Below are 16,287 nucleotides of genomic sequence, written 5' to 3'. Positions count from 1 at the left end.
GCAAAACTGTAAAACATTTCCATTATTGTGGAATATTCTTTTCTTTTTAACATCCTTATTGGAGTATAATTGCTTTACATTGTTGTGTTAGTTTCTGCTGTATAACAAAGTGAATCATATTGTGGAATATTCTATCAGACAGTGCTGGCCTTGATATTTGGCTTTCCTAGGCAATAAACTTCAAAATATTTTTTGGACGCTGATATAGATTTGATGACCTTTTATTTTGACAAGTAAGCACATTAGATTAACCTGCTATTTGTTATAACCATTATTTCATAAAATAAAAACCAGAGATAAGAAACCTATAATCTCAGAATAAAGGATTTCTTCAGAAGAAAGTATAAATGGGCATCTTTGCAGTGAAACTGACAGAGAAGCCCTGGAGCCTGTATTGACATTCCTGTGCCATTGTCAGCTTGTAGGACTTGGGCCTCTTTAGTACTGCACTTGAGCCCTATCCTTGAAAAGGGCATCAGGAAGGCCCTTTTGGAAAGTGACGTGCCCATCTCAGTGCATCATGTAAGGAGGTCATGATGTCAGTATGACTTATTACTGGTAATGTTACTTTGATCATTTAGATAAGGTGGCATCTGCCTGGTTTTCCACTGTAAATGACTTGTTTTCCTTTTGTAATCTCTGGTGGAGATATACTTTGAGACTATGCAAATAGTGATTTTTTCAGCATATTTCTGGCCACTAATTTTGACATCTTTTGATGAATCTTTCCAACACCACTTAGGTATTTGTTTACTATGGCCTCTGTAACAAACTGTCACAAACTTGGTGGCTTAAAAGAACAGAAATGTATGCTCTCAGAGTTCTAGAAGCCAGAAGTTTGAAATCAGTTTCATTAGGCTGAAGTCAGGGTGTTGGCAGGTCTGCACTCCCTCTGAACTTTTGGGGAGAATCTTGTTTCTTCCAGCTTCTGGTGGCTGTGAGCATTCTCTGCCTCTCTTCACATTGTCTTGTCTGTGTCTAATCTCTGTCTGCCTTTCTCTTACAAGGAAATGTGTGATGGCTTTTAGAGCCTCCCCAGATTATCCAGGATTCTCTGAGAGCCTTAATTTAATCACACCTGCAAACTTTACCACATAAGGTAACATTCACAGGTTCCAGGGATTAGGACCTCTCTCTTAGGAGGCTGCCATTCAGACCACTGCAACTTATTATTGTGGAATTTTCCAAATGGTGATTTTTTCTTTTTTAAAAAAATTTATTTTATTTTTATTTTTGGCTGCGTTGGGTCTTTGTTCCTGCGCACGGGCTTCTCATTGCAGTGGCTTCTCTTGTTGCGGAGCACAGGCTCTAGGTGTGCGGGCTTCAGTAGTTGTGGCTCGAGGGCTCTAGAGCGCAGGCTCAGTAGCTGTGGCACACTGGCTTAGTTGCTCCGCGGCATGTGGGATCCTCCCAGACCAGGGCTCGAACCCGTGTCCCCTGAATTGGCAGGCGGATTCTTAACCACTGCGCCGCCAGGGAAGTCCCCCAAATGGTGATTTTTTCTATTTCCAACATTCCTCCTACATTTATTAATTGGGATTCTACTGCAAGGAAGACCTAGCCCTTCTCCTCCAGGTGTGTCCTTTTGACATGCCCCCATTATTCTTTGAGGACCGCCTTACTTTTGGGCACAAGATGTTCCAGGCTTGTCCTTTTACTATTCCTGCCTCAGCCCTGGGATTACATTACTGGCCTATTTGTCTAGCCCTGCTCCTATGGTCCATTTCTGAGAAGCAAGGGGATAGTTCGTGAGGGAAAAGGACTAGCCTCTCTTCTCTGGCCCCAAACTCATTCACCTTTCTCTGCAATTAACAGGACCCACTGTTCTTAGAAAGCAGTTTACAGAGGTGAAGCAATTTTCTTAAGGCTGCTTAGCAGATGTCACCTGACACTCTAGCTTGGTCTTGGGCTTTCATCATGAGATATGCTTCCTGGCTGGTAACACTTACACTTAACATTGTTAGAAATATCACCTACAGTAAAGACTTCATCAATATGATAAGTTTCAAGATTTAAGATCTTTTAAATAGTCTTTCATGTTACCTGTTTAAATTTTTTGTTTTATCTCCCTTATAATAGGCTTTATCAGTATTTCTCAAATTCGAGTGAGCATCAGAACCACCTGGCAGACTTGTTACAGAGAATGCTGGGCCCTACACCTGAAATTTCTGATTCTCAGGCAAGGCCTGCAAATTTGCATCTTTAGGTTTCCAGGGGTGCTGATGCTGCTTGTCAAGGATCCACACTTTGAGAACCACCAGCCTGTTAAAAAAAAAAAAAAATTAAACACTTATTTATTCTAACTATATTTATTCTGCTCTTAATATGTTAGGTACTGTTCTGGGTACAGAGGATACAGAGGGAAGACAAAGTCCCTGCCCTCAAGACTCCCACCTGTAAATGATAAGACATACTAACATTTACAGTAATTAAAGCAGTGGGGTGTTGGTACAAGGATAGATATAGCAATGATACAGATTAGAAAAAACCCTGGCTTGTTACGTGAGTATACATTAAAGATGGTACTAGGAATGGCTTCGGGACTAGTTTGTATAATTTAGAGAGCCTATTTCAGGACTCACTAGCCCACTCACATGAATCACTTTTGAGGATTCTTTACACTAGGTCTTAAAATGGCTGAAAGATAGATGTGGCACCAAATTCATAACATGGAATCTGAAATTCCTAATTTCTGGCTGGTGAAGAATGGGATCTTGACAAGTCTCCAGTTTTGGTTGACTTGCAGTAATGAGGAAAATTATTAGGTAACATGAAAAACAGTTTAGCTTCCCTGGTCAATCAAAAAAAAAAAAGCCAGTTAAATATAACTATTAAACACCATTTTCAAAGCATCAAATTGAATGCATCATGGATGAGGTGATGTGGGCTATTGTAGATGGTATGAATAAAATGGTAAAAACCACCTAGAAAGCAATTTGAAAGAAAGCATGAAAAGCTTTAGAAATATTCAAATACTTTGATCTAGTAATTCTGCTTCCAGCAACTCATTCTAAGGAAATCATCACAAATACACTTGGAGGTTTCTGTGCACACACATTCTACCACTGTATCATTAGGCTGCATGTAACAGAAACCTGACAGAGGCTTAACTAAGATGGTGTTTATCCTCATGTATCAGGAAGTCCAAGGCTAGTACAGTAGCTCCTCCAGGCATGCCATCACGATCCAAGCTCCTCGAGTCTTTCCACTGTACCACCCAGAACAAGTGGCTGTCTTCTTCATGCCCCAAAATGGCTCTGGCACTTCTTGGTTTCATGTTTGTGCTCCAGGTAGGATGGAGAGAGGACAAAGGTTCATGCTTGCCAAATCTGTCCTTTTGTATCAAAAAACCTAGTAAGCAGACTTCCACTTTTATCTTTTTTTTTTAAACCATGTAATCAATAATAGTCACCATGTGATTCAGTAGATCCTAACTTGTATCATGGTCACCTGTATTATTACTTGTTCAAGATCCACTTGTATCTCTTAACTTACCAGAGCTGTCACATGGCTACCCTTAGCAGAAGCTGGGGAAGTATTGGTAACTAGGCACATGATCATCTCCCTCATCCAAAGTGAGGTTCTGTTGAAGAGGAAGATAAAATACAGGATCTGTTTAATTACAACATTCTCTGTAGCTATTAATGTCAGGATTTTGAATTGTATTGACCTAGAAAAATGCTCATGATACAACGTCAAGTGAGAAGCAGGACTGAGAACATACAGAATACAATCACAATTTTGTTTAGAAAAATATAATTTACATACACACACATCCCACACACAGGAAATAACAAAATGTTAGTGGTAGTTAATGTCTAGAGAGTTAGCAGTTCAGGTCAAAAGGGTATTGATGGATAGATATGTTTTATCTTACTGAATGTTTTCTGTATTTTCTAAATTTTCTCCAGTGAACGTGTATTATCTTTTTTTTCCTTTTAATGTTTTATTTTTATTTTTTGGCCACACCGTGCAGCATATGGAATCTTAGTTCCCCAACCAGGGATCGAACCTGTGCCCCCTGCAGTGGAAGCATGAGGTCTTAACCACTGGACAACCAGGGAAGTCCCTAAACTTGTATTATAATAGGAAAAAAAGATGTTATTTAAAAAAATACTCCGTATGTTCTTAAAGAAGACTAAGTCCAAAATATTTATTTACACTTATTCATTTTCATCTTCATTGTCAAAAGAAAGGAGGCTACTATTTTTGATTTGCTTTTGTGAGTTTTTTTTAACTGAATCCTGCTTATTTATTTCATCTTCTTCATTTGTCTTCTTCTTTTTTGAGCTTGCTCTTAAACCGGAATATTTTTCATCTGAGGAACGCTTGACTGGTTTTCGATACATAATTCTTCCATCAGCTGAAGCTGGTTCTTCATCTGCAGCAAAAAACAAAGTTAAAAAACTTTCTTTCTCTCGTTATTTTGACTTTATCGGAGAGTCAAATGGCAAGAAAATCTCATACAGTATTTATGGATGTCCTTGAGTCAATTCAGTCTGGTCTTTTCCACTGACTCTAGCTATATAGCCACAAGACATGCAGTCACTTAATAAAAACTCATGTACAGGGCGCAGTGGTTAAGAGTCCGCCTGCCAATGCAGGGAACATGGGTTCGTGCCCCGGTCCGGGAAGATCCCACATGCCGCGGAGCGGCTGGGCCCGTGAGCCATGGCCGCTGAGCCTGCGCGTCTGGAGCCTGTGCTCCGCAACAGGAGAGGCCACAACAGTGAGAGGCCCGCGTACCGCAAAAAACAAAAAACAAAAACTCATGTACCGAACGAAGTATGGTGTAATATTGCCAGTCCCCAATTCATTACAACCAGGCTATATTTTTTAAGTATCTCGAAAAGCGATTGTTTGGAACTCCAGCATTTCCTCCTAAATCAATGTAATAAATACTACAAATAATGAAAAAAATACTATATAGCATACCACACACCAGGCACTAATTAAATACACCTCTGTTGACTAGTTTGTAAACCTAACCAGGTATTTTTTTAAAAAACAGGATGTTTTTACTTAAATTTGCACTTAATCCTTATAACAGCCCAATGAAGTGGGCACAACTTGTCCCCATTTTACGAATGAGGTAACTGAGGCTGAGAGGTGAAATAACTTGTTCAAGGTAACACGTCTGGTAAGTGTTAAAGCCAAAGTTTGAACCTAGGACTGTCTCTTCAAACATACCATACCACTGTATAAAATGATTTCATACCTAACTCATTAAGTTGGTAGAAAAACCAGCTTACTTTCAGACATACCTGCTTTGGCAGCCTTTATTTCTGTTTTAATTTTCATGACTTCTTCAACTGAAAGGTCTCCCTTTTTTAAAACCACCACTTGGGGCTGTTCATCTTCTTTGTCACTGTGATCACCATCTTCACCTGGGAGCTGAAGCTGGATTCTCTAGGAAAAAACACAAACATAACATTTAAGTTGCTGACCTTGAACTAAATACAACCACTGTCTCTGTGAGAAACTGTAATTACTAGAGTGAGAAGGGTAACATTATTGACTAAATGTGTTTGGCAATGAATTTTCAAGTAACTCTTAAAAATCTAACCTCACCAGAGTAGGGAAGAGGTCCACCTGCCAGTTATCCTGGGGTGCCTGTCCAAGGGAGCTGGTTTCCATTTCAGCAGGACCCCAGCTTGCAGTTCCTGATGTCAGGGGCCCTCTGCTTCATGTTCTGCCAGCATTCAGCCTACTCAGGGTAGTGCTGACTACAGCAGTTCTCTCTGCTCTTCATCAACCCTTTTCATGTATACCTCTTCTTAAAGTGTGACAAAAAATAAACACCACCAAAGTACAGAAAACGGCAAGTAAAAGGTCCTCCTTCACCTACTTCTGCTTATCTTTACCCCCTTCCAGTAGCTTGTTTGGTGGGTATCCTAAGTGTTATTCTAAGTGTATAAAAATACGGAGGTACAGAAAACATTTTGTATACAAACAAGACATGGAACATACTACTATATGACTCGCTTCCTTTTTTCTTTTTAAATTATGAAATTTACCAAACATAAAAAAGTACAGAAAATAACAGAAACCATGCACTGACTCTACAGGTGCAACAAATGGTAATATTTGGCTAGTTGACTGAGATTTTTAAAAATGTCAGACATCATATAAGCCCCACTCACCCAAGTTTTTTACTCAAAAACATCTTTGCACAATGCCTTGAGATACATATGGCATCATCTATTTTTAAAAATCACGGCCCAGTATTTATACATATGGTTATCTCATGGTTTATTTGACCAATTCTTTGTAAGTAAAAATTTTGGTTGTTTCTAGTTTTTTTCTACTATAATAAAATTTTTGCACATGTTTTTGTTCACTTTTGCAAACTTACACATAGATAAATTCCTCGAATGGAAATGCTAGGTTGAAAGGCGTGCACACCCACCACACATTATTCAAATAGATGTCAGTCCACCTCTCAGAGCCTTCCTTGTCTTCCAAACAGGGCAACAAAGCCCTGCAGCTGTCCGACCACAGCTGTAATCTTAAACTATAAACTATAATTATACAGTGATTTCCCATGAAACTCTTTTCTTTTTGTTAACAGATTCCTAGAATGATTATACTGCCAAAATGATTAAGAATGAAGTTGGTTTCGCAAACACAGGAACCTGGGACATCTGTCTACGGAAAAGTCTGTTGATCAAATGTGTTAACCCGAATGACTGATATTAATTGGAAAGTTCCCCCCCCCGCCGCCCCGAGTTCTCCTAAGATAGCATTCTAAGCTGCAATCTTCGAGGTGTTAACTAGGCACACACATGATCATCACTAGGACCTGAAACAAACTATAAAATTAGGTCCATATTCTCCTCATTGCTGAAACCATGTCCCTTTTCTCAAACTTCATCCTCTTTGCCATAGTCACTGTTTTTGGTCCTGGGGACCAGTCACTCCCTGATCATGTTATCTCTATCCAAACATGCTCCTTGTTGCCTACTGAATAGTCCATATGGCCTCACCTCTATCAGTCCCTCAGTCACTTCTAAACACAGTCAGTCCGTGACTCACTATCTCTACACCTTTACCCATGCTGTTCCTTCCATCTCTACCTGCTGACTTACCCATGCTCAAGATTCAATCTAAATGTCCCTTCCTCCATGAAGCCTTGCCTGACGATAACCACAGTCATCTAACCAATGTAACTTGTCACCCACTACTTGGTTTCACAGGCACTGTACTAGGAAAATATAGAGGGATTAAGATACTTAGAGTGTTCGATTTAGTGGTGGAGATACCCAAGAGAGTAAGTAGTTGCCATGCATAATGATGAGTATTGCAGATAAGATGCGGATAGAGTGAAGAGAAGAACAGAGGAGGAGTTACTGTCTGGGGGAGGTTCAAAAGGCTTCACTGAGGTGGTGACCTGTGAAGGCTGAGATGAGGCAGGCAGGAAGGTGTTAAAGAACAGGGCATTTTGGAGATCCATCTCTTTGTCCTTTCAGAGCCTGGCCCAGGGCCTGGATTTAGCACATACTCACCGGATTAACTGCACTTAAGTCAATCTTGTGTCCTTCTACTAAGTGACTTGAGGGGTGGGTCTTTGTGCAAGTGCTAGACACAAAGTGCTAAATAAATTCTCTATTTCTCCACACATGCCCTAAGCATAACAGTCTCTTTCTATTAAAAAAGGTAGGGCAGATTTTGATGTGAATCAGTTCGGGTAGGAGCCTGGGGGAGCTTAGAAGTTGCCTCCCACCGATCCCCATTTCTAAACTATCCAGGTGTGGCTCCTTCCTGAAGCTCCTCTTCTTCTATTGAAAGCCAAGATATAAAAGGTTTTTGCTTTCCGTTTTTTTTTTTTTTTGGTGACAACAAGCACAGAAGTAGATCTAGGGCATTCGTTAAGGATGTTCCAGACTCAAGGCTTAGGATATCAGGTCATTTGATCGAGTGGCCTTAGTTTCTTTACCTGGAAAATGGGACGACGCTACCACCCACACTGCTAACTACAGGTTATGCGATAAGCAAGTGAAAACGAAGAGACGAAAATGATCTTTCTTAACTGTCTACCAAGGACGAGGCGCTTTACCTGCGTGAAGTCATTTTCAAAAACACAGCAGCACTGTGAAAACGACAAATAGCTTCCTGGGCGAAAGAGGCAGTAGTTTGTTTGAAGATGACCAGCCTGGGGTCTGAGGACACTCGGACTAGGGGCCGGGCGCGGGTGCGAGGAGGGACCCATCAGTATCTGGCCTCCAAGTCAAGCCAGAAGCTGGAATTGGAGCGGGCCGCATTTCTGCGGTAACGGGATTGGCCCGGGCTCACCTTGGTTTCTACCGTGGGCCCTTCCTCGTAGCCGATCCGTTCCTTGAAGCGGGCCAGGAACGCCGGCTCGGCTGGCCGCACGTACGACACCTGGTTCCGCTTGCTCATAGCCGCGCTAGGGAAATACAGGACCCCAAACCCGCCTGGAGACTGTACAGAGGCGACGGCGCTTACTCGTGACGTCACGTCGGCCCCGCCCCTGACACAGGGCCTGGCAACATGGCAGCCTCCGTGCTGGCGTCAACGTCCGACCTGAGCGCCAAATTTAAATTCGCGGCCATCTTGAGTGGGCGGAATCTCTGTGCGCGGCTGGGCTGGAAGTGAGGGCGGTCGCTCCGTCGGTCTCGGGATCGAGGGGTGAGGGCACCATGGCGTCCGGCTGCAAAAGTAAGTGAGAAGCCCAAGCTTCGTGACCCCGTCTCCGCCCCCAAATACGAGCTTTCCTGCTGGGCGGGAAGGGCAGGAGCGGACTGAGCGGCGGGGGATGTTTGAAATCACCCTCTGTCTCTCCAAGATAATACACTAATGGAACAGCTCTCTTCCCTTCCGTCTATGTGTTGGGGGCACGCTACGAGCCTGGCGCAATTCTAAGCTCTGGGGCTGAGCAGAGAACCGGAACCGAGCCCTCATCCAGGCGCTTGGCTCCTAAGCGACCTGCTGGTTCTTCCCTCCTGTTCTCGGTCCTGCCGTTTCGTCGCTGGCCTCTTCCCGAGTCCGGACCCGGGCTGCCTCTCTAGGTATCTTCGCCTGAGGGTCGGCCCCAGCTCTCAACTACCTTCTGCGTATTTCCACAATACTGACTTTCCTGAAGGGAAGAACTTATTCTTGTTCCAAGCATGTCTTTCTCTTTTGGAGGGTCCGCTGTGGACTCTCCTTAGGTAAGGGACTTTTAAAGCACAGAATTCAGTAGTGTCTTTATATTCTCACAGTCCCTTTTTTCTTCTCCAGGAGACCCCTTCAATTTCTTCCTTTTTCTCATGGAAGGGAGCCTGTCATTTTTGCTTTTGATAAACCGTTCAACTTTACTAATTTCTTGGTCCTTTGCTGCACCTGTATACGTGCCTCTTACATCGCCTAACCCTTTACGGAGTCTTGGTTTTTTAAAGCTGATTTTGAGCTGATTAGATGGATCTTTGTGAATGGTATGAACGGTAACGAGGCGATGCCTATGTTAGAAGATTGAACAAATGGTGAATTTTTGGTGTTTGAACCCTTCGAAAACGTTAATGCTTTTAGCTGTCAATTGCAATTCTTTCCTGATACGTTTGTTGTTTTACTTACCTTTTAGGTCCATTATACCATTAACACCTCATTATGCTCTCTTTTTCCATCTAAAATGTTCCTTTTCTTCCCCCATTTTCAGTATTCAGGGAATATTAGCACACAAATTGGTATGTTATTGGAGCAAAATGTTGATCGCACTTTCTGCACAATCACAGTGTTCAGTAAATCTGGACTCAAGCAAGAGAATTGATGTTTGTGATATTAGAGCATCTGTTTATTTAATGGAAAGTGACATACGTATGTGACTGTGTTAAAGGACTCTGTCCTGTCTGTACACATCAAGAAGTGATGGGAGAGCTTCCCTGGTGGCACAGTGGTTAAGAATCCGCCTGCCAGTGCAGGGGACACGGGTTCGATCCCTGGTCCGGAAAGATCCCACATGCTGCAGAGCAACTAAGCCCGTGCACCACAACTACTGAGCCTGCTCTCTGGAGCCGGCGAACCACAACTACTGAGCCCATGTGCCGCAACTACTGAAGCCCTCATGCCTAGAGCCCATGCTCCGCAACAAGAGAAGCCACCGCAATGAGAAGCCCGCACACTGGAACGAAGACCCAACACAGCCCAAAATAAACAAATAAATAAATAAATAATTTTTTAAAAAAAGTGATGGGAGCAAGGGTATTCACAGCTCCCCTTTATGATGGTGGTGATTTCCATGGGGAACTCTCCTGCTCCTTTAAGTTTGTTAGCAAAGTTGAGGTTGATGACATCCCAGGTAAGTGCATTCCCAGCAGGCTTAGAGACCGGGAACATGAAGTGGGAACACAGGGAAGGAGAGAGCCCGTGCAGTGCTCCCTGCAGCTCTTACTTTTGTGCCCATGAAGGTTATTTCTTGTGACAACACTGGCACCATGGGTTGCTGACTGAAATCAGAGAAATGAGAATGTGAAATAACCCTCATGAAATTGACTGAGTTGTAAGAGTCCCTTTCTGAACTTAATCATATTTGGCTAGATGATCCATAGCTATCTGGACTGCAGAGTAAGCATCTAAGGTTTGTTTGTTTGTTTGTTTTTATTGAAGTATAGTTGACTTACAATGTTTCAGGTGTACAGCAAAGTGATTCAGTTACATATATATATATTTATTTTCTGTTTGTGTCATCTGCCCGCTCTAAATTCTTCCTTTTTTTTTTTAACTTTTAATTTTATATTGGAGTATAGCCAATTAACAATGTTGTGATAGTTTCAGGTGCAGGGCAAAGCGACTCAGCCATATATATACATGTATCCGTTCTTCCCCAAACTCCCCTCCCATCCAGGCTGCCACATAACATTGAACAGGGTTCCCTGTGCTATACAGTAGGTCCTTGTTGGTTATCCATTTAAAATATAGCAGTGTGTACATGTCAATCCCAAACTCCCTAACTATCCCTTTGCCCCACCCTTCCCTCCTGGTAACCATAAATTCGTTCTCTAAGTTTGTGAGTCTGTTTCTATTTTGTAAATGAGTTCATTTGTATCATTTCTTTTTAGATTCTGCTTATAAGTGATATCATTCTCCTTCTCTGTCTGACTTAACTTCACTCAGTATGACAATCTCCAGGTCCGTCCATGTTGCTGCAAATGGCATTATTTCATTCTTTTTAATGGCTTAACATTCCATTGTATATATGTACCACATCTTCTTTATCCATCTTGTTGCTTCCATGTCTTTGCTATTGTAAGCAGTACTACAATGAACACTGGGGTGCATGTATCCTTTCGGACCATGTTTTTCTCTGGTTATGTGCCCAGGAGTGGGATTGCAGGGTCATACACTAGCTCTTATTGTTGAATTGTCTATTTCTCCCTTCATTTCTTGTCATGTATTTTGGTGCTTTGTTACTAGGTGAATATATGCTTATTATTTATTTTAAGTAATTAATTTTATTTTTGGCTGCGTTGGGTCTTCATTGCTGCATGTGGGCTTTCTCTAGTTGAGGTGAGCGGGGCCTACTCTTCATTGCAGTGCGTGGGCTTCTCATTGCGGTGGCTTCTCTTGTTGTGGACAATGGGCTCTAGGTGCGTGGGCTTCAGTAGTTGTGGCTCACGGGCTCTAGAGCGCAGGCTCAGTATTTGTGGCGCACAGGCTTAGTTGCTCTGCAGCATGTGGGATCTTCCCGGACCAGGGCTCGAACCCGTGTCCCCTGCATTGGCAGGTGGATTCTTAACACTGCACCACGATGGAAGTCCCTAAGTATATGTTTATATCTGTGTTATCTTCCTGGTCGTTTGACCCTTTTATCATTATAAAAAATGTTCTTCTTTATCTCTGGTAACTTTGTTTTAAAGTCTGTCTGAAACCTGTATAGCCACTCCTGCTTTCTTGTGATTGCTGTTTGCATGAGATAATCTTTTTTCATCCTTTTACTTTCCATATGTTTATATGTTTGAATCTAAAGTGTGTTTCCTTTAGATAGTATATAGTTGGAGCATGTTTTTTCATCTTAGTCTGACAATCTCTGCCCCTTGATTGGGTTGTTTAATCCATTCACATGTTATTGATTTGGTTGTATTCACATCTGCCATTTTACTTTTCATTTTCTATGTGTCACATGTTTTTTATGTTTCTCTGTTCCACCTTTACTGCTTTTTAAAAAAAAATTTTATTGGATTATAGTTGATTTACAATGTTGTGTTAGTTTCAGGTGTACAGCAAAGTGAATCAGTTATACATATATATAATGCATATATCCACTCTTTTTAAAATTCTTTTCCCATGTAGGCCATTACAGAGTATTGAGTAGAGTTCCCTGTGCTATATAGTAGGTCCTTATTAGTTATTTATTTTATATGTAGTAGTGTGTATATGTCAATCCTAATCTCCCAATTTATCCCTCCCCATTTGTTATGCCCTGGTAGCCATAAATAATTTGTTTTCTACATCTGTGACTCTATTTCCATTTTGTTACTGCTCTTTTTTTTTTGGAGGGGGGCCACACCACATGCAGGATATTAGTTCCCCGACCAGGGATCGAACTCGTGCTCCCAGCAGTGGAAGTGTGGAGTCCTAACCACTGGACCACCAGGGAACTCCCTGCTTTCTTTTTTTGAAGTTTTTTTTTTTAATGATTGCTCTAGGGTTTAACATATACATCTTAACAGTGTCAGCTTTTATTTTTGGCTGCGTTGGGTCTTCGTTGCTGTGCGCTGGCTTTCTCTAGTTGCAGCGAGCAGGGGCTATGTAGCTTTATTCCCTTTCACCCCCTTCTTTGGTATTATTATTAAACAAGTTACATCTATTGTTAAAAACCCAACAATACATTACTTTACCATCTTTAGTCATTTCCTTAGGCTGTTACAGCTTTGTTCCTACCCACCTTCCTTGTGCTATTATTGGCAAATATACATATGTTTCTATATGTTGTAGGCCCAACAATACATTATATACATATTATTTTATACAATTGTTTTGTAATTCAAGTAAGGGGAGGAGAAAATAGGCATTTCTGTTGTTTTTTATAATTACATAATCACTGTTACCTGGTGCTCTTTGATGTTTTTCATGTAGATTTGAATTTTACTGTCTGTGGTCACTACTTTCAGGCTGAACTTCCTTTATTATTTCTTGTAAGGTGGGCCTTCTAACAACAAACTCTCTAATTCCTCTGGCCTCTGTTGTTTCTGCTGAGAGTCAGCTGTTAATCTGATTGGGGTTCTCTCATAAGTAATGACTCTCAGCATTTTTACTATGATGTATCTGTGGATCTGCGTGTGTTTATCCTTTTTGGAATTTGTTGAACTTCCTGGATGTGTAGATTGCTTTTTAATGAATTTGGGAAGTTTTTGGCCATTATTTCTTTGAATTTTTTCTGTTCTTTCTCTTTCTTTCTCTTCTGTTCCTTCTCCTGATACTCCCCATTTATGTATGTTGGTATGCTTAATGACGTCCCACATTTCTCTGAGTCTCACTTCACTTTTCTTCATCCTTTTTTCTCTCTGTTCTTTGACTTTTATAATCTCTATTGATCTATCTTAGAGCTTGCTTGTTCTTTTTTCTGCCAGTTCAAGTCTACTTTGAGCCATTCAAGCGAATTTTTATTTCACTTGATACACTTTTCAACTCCAGAGTTTCCATTTGTTTCTTTTTTATAATTTTTCTTTATTGCTATTCTCTATTTGGTGTGGACATTGTCCTCATACCTTCCTTTAATTCTTAATTTTGATTTCCTTTAGGTCTGTACATGTTTATAATGGCTACTTTGAAGTCTTTTCCTGACAAACCCAGCATGTAGGCACTGTCACAGGCAGTTTCTGATGCCTGCTTTTTTTCTGGTTTATGGATCATACTTTCTTGTTTCTTTGAATTCCTTGTAATTTTTTTGTTAGAAACTTGACATCTTAGATAATATGTTGTAGCAACTCTGGGTACTGGTGTCCCCATCCTCTAGGATTTATTACTTACAGCAAGAGGAGAATGAATACCTGGATCTTCCCCAAAGCAGTCTCTCCCTGAACAGCAAAATTGGGGAAGTCTTAAGCTAAGCGTACATACATATTCATGGAGGGACTTGATTGAACTGAGGAAATTTAGCATAGAGTTGGGGCAAAGGTCGACAAGAGTCCAAGCCTTAGTCAATTGAAGTCTGGAGGGTCACTATCGTAATTCCATCCTCCACCTGACTATGGGCCTTAGTTCCTGCAGAACTCAAAGGTATGTTATTATGTATATCCCTTGAGGAACCTGGACGCTGCCCCAAGGCTGCACTGTGGTTTCTCGACTGCTCCTCCTTGTTTCTACACAAAATGGGTTCTCTTATGTCAAGAAAGCCATTCCTGGTTCTCTTTCTCTGGGGACCCCCTAACCTATCTGCTTACAGTTAGAATGGAGTGGAAGATCTAGACTTGTCCCCTGTCACGCCCAGGCCAGGGAGCCGGGAGACTGAGGAGTGTCAGCAACTGAAGAATAGGCTAGAAGAATGGGGTTTTCATGTTGTACTTTTAAAAACCTTTAATGACTTCTTATCTTTTTTTCTAGCTGAGTTACGCAGTGTGACAAATTGTCAGTCTAACCAACCAAGGTAAGGAAAAAATCTTATTGATGAGACCAAAAGAATTAGGGATGTAGTATTCCTAAAACAACCATTTAGCATAGTAAGTAAGGGTTCCTTGTTTCAGCATTAAGCTTTGTCCTCGGCTACCTGGAAATATGGAAAAATCACATCTCCTCCCCAGCCCCTGTCCCCTCACCTTCCAGGCTAAAAGATGGAATCAGTAACATAATTCTCCCTTGGGATGACTTACTTTATTATTGCTATTAAAAAGGAAGTCAGAGACAAGCAGAGCTTAGAGCTGCCTTTCAGATGATTTCAAGTAAAGGCTTTTGAAGTTGGCTGATGTGAAGCAAATCAGTAAAGGGTGTGGGTTATGGGAGACTCTTGATAAAAGGTAAACGTAAATGGGTAGATCTCGTACTTTATTGGGGAAACTCAGAATAGAAACACTAGAGGCAATATGAGGCTTAGATCCTTTTTCTCCAGTAAACTTAGCTGCTATATTTTTTTGTCTTTAGTAATGAAGGCGATGCTATCAAAGTTTTTGTGCGAGTTCGCCCACCTACAGAGGGTTCTGGATCAGCTGATGGAGAGCAAAACTTATGCCTATCTGTGCTGTCCTCTACGACTGTCCGGCTGCACTCCAACCCTGAGCCCAAAACCTTCATATTTGATCATGTGGCAGAAATGGACACCACTCAGGTAATGATGATTTTGGGAACTAAACTTTTCATTTGGAACATATAAGATTCTGTTATTTGGGAGGATTTCACTTCTGGTCTCTTTAGTTTGACGGATCTCAGATAAGGAAGCTCAAACATTCCATAAATATTTAAAATTTAATATTATTAAATATTTTTCTTCCTTCATCAGACTTTGTACTAGAATGACAAGCCTGCTTTATTTTCCCTCTCCAACCTGTGATGGAGGTTGGTGAAGGTGTACTTTTCAGAGCCACTTGGATGATTGATAAGTAAAGTTGAACTGCCTAGTTTAAGAAGAATGTCTTTTTTTTTTTTTTTTGCGGTACGCGGACCTCTCACTGTTGTGGCCTCTCCCGTTGCGGAGCACAGGTTCTGACGCGCAGGCTCAGTGGCCATGGCTCACTGACCCAGACGCTCTGCGGCATTTGGGATCTTCCCGGACCCGGGCACGAACCCGTGTCCCCTGCATCAGCAGGTGGACTCTCAACCACTGCACCACCAGGGAAGCCCAAGAAGAGTGTCTTAGTTCTGGCTGCCATTACACACATATCATAGACTGGGTGGTTTAAACAACAAGCATTTATTTCTCACAGTTCTGGAGGTTGGGAATCCAAGATCAAGTGCAAGAGATCCAGCGTCTGGTGAGGACTCACTTCCTGGCTTGTAGACAGCTGTCTTCCACTGTGTCCTCACACAGTGGAGAGAGAGAATTCTCTGTGTCTCTTCTTATAAGGGCACTACAGGCATACCTCACTTTATTGCACTTTTTAGATACTGTGTTTATTTACAATTGAAGGTTTGTGGCAGCTCTGCGTCGAACAACTCCATTACCATCATTTTTCCAACAGCACTGTTCACTTCATGTCTCTGAGTCACATTTTGGTCAATATTTCTTGAAATATTTTGTTCTTTTTTGTTATTATTATGGTGATCTGTGATCAGTAATCTTTGATGTTACTATTGTAATTGTTTTGGCATTTTTTAGCAATAAAGTATTTTTAAATTAAGACATGTACATTGTTTTCTTAG

General features: G+C 41.4%; 2 protein-coding genes across 3 annotated transcripts in view; one reads left to right on the top strand and one right to left on the bottom strand.

Moving 5' to 3' along the window:
• Nucleotides 1-2,322: 2,322 nt before the first annotated feature.
• KIAA1143 lies at nt 2,323-8,435 on the bottom strand. 2 transcript variants are annotated; one of them, XM_079932881.1, is made up of 3 exons: nt 8,293-8,435; nt 5,265-5,409; nt 2,323-4,381 (listed from the first exon to the last, which is right to left on the bottom strand). In XM_079932881.1, exons 1-3 carry the CDS (start codon nt 8,398-8,400, stop codon nt 4,164-4,166), a joined length of 471 nt encoding a protein of 156 aa, XP_079789007.1. In that variant the 5' UTR covers nt 8,401-8,435; the 3' UTR covers nt 2,323-4,163. The 2 variants fall into 2 exon arrangements, with proteins under 2 accessions (XP_079789007.1, XP_079789006.1); XM_079932880.1 differs by having other exon boundaries at nt 8,057-8,351.
• Nucleotides 8,436-8,578: 143 nt separating this feature from the next.
• KIF15 (kinesin family member 15) overlaps nt 8,579-16,287 on the top strand; it is a 73,608-nt gene continuing 65,899 nt past the window's right edge. Inside the window, exons 1-3 of the mRNA XM_079934081.1 lie at nt 8,579-8,679; nt 14,539-14,581; nt 15,073-15,256. Coding sequence (XP_079790207.1) covers nt 8,661-8,679; nt 14,539-14,581; nt 15,073-15,256 — 246 coding nt within the window. The 5' untranslated portion in view covers nt 8,579-8,660. The remainder of the gene's footprint in view (nt 8,680-14,538; nt 14,582-15,072; nt 15,257-16,287) is intronic.

This window comes from Stenella coeruleoalba (assembly GCF_951394435.1).
Source record: "Stenella coeruleoalba genome assembly, chromosome: 10".
NCBI classification, from domain to species: domain Eukaryota; kingdom Metazoa; phylum Chordata; class Mammalia; order Artiodactyla; family Delphinidae; genus Stenella; species Stenella coeruleoalba.
The sequence above is the reverse complement of the archived record's forward strand: the minus strand, read 5'-3'. Positions and strand labels throughout refer to the sequence as shown.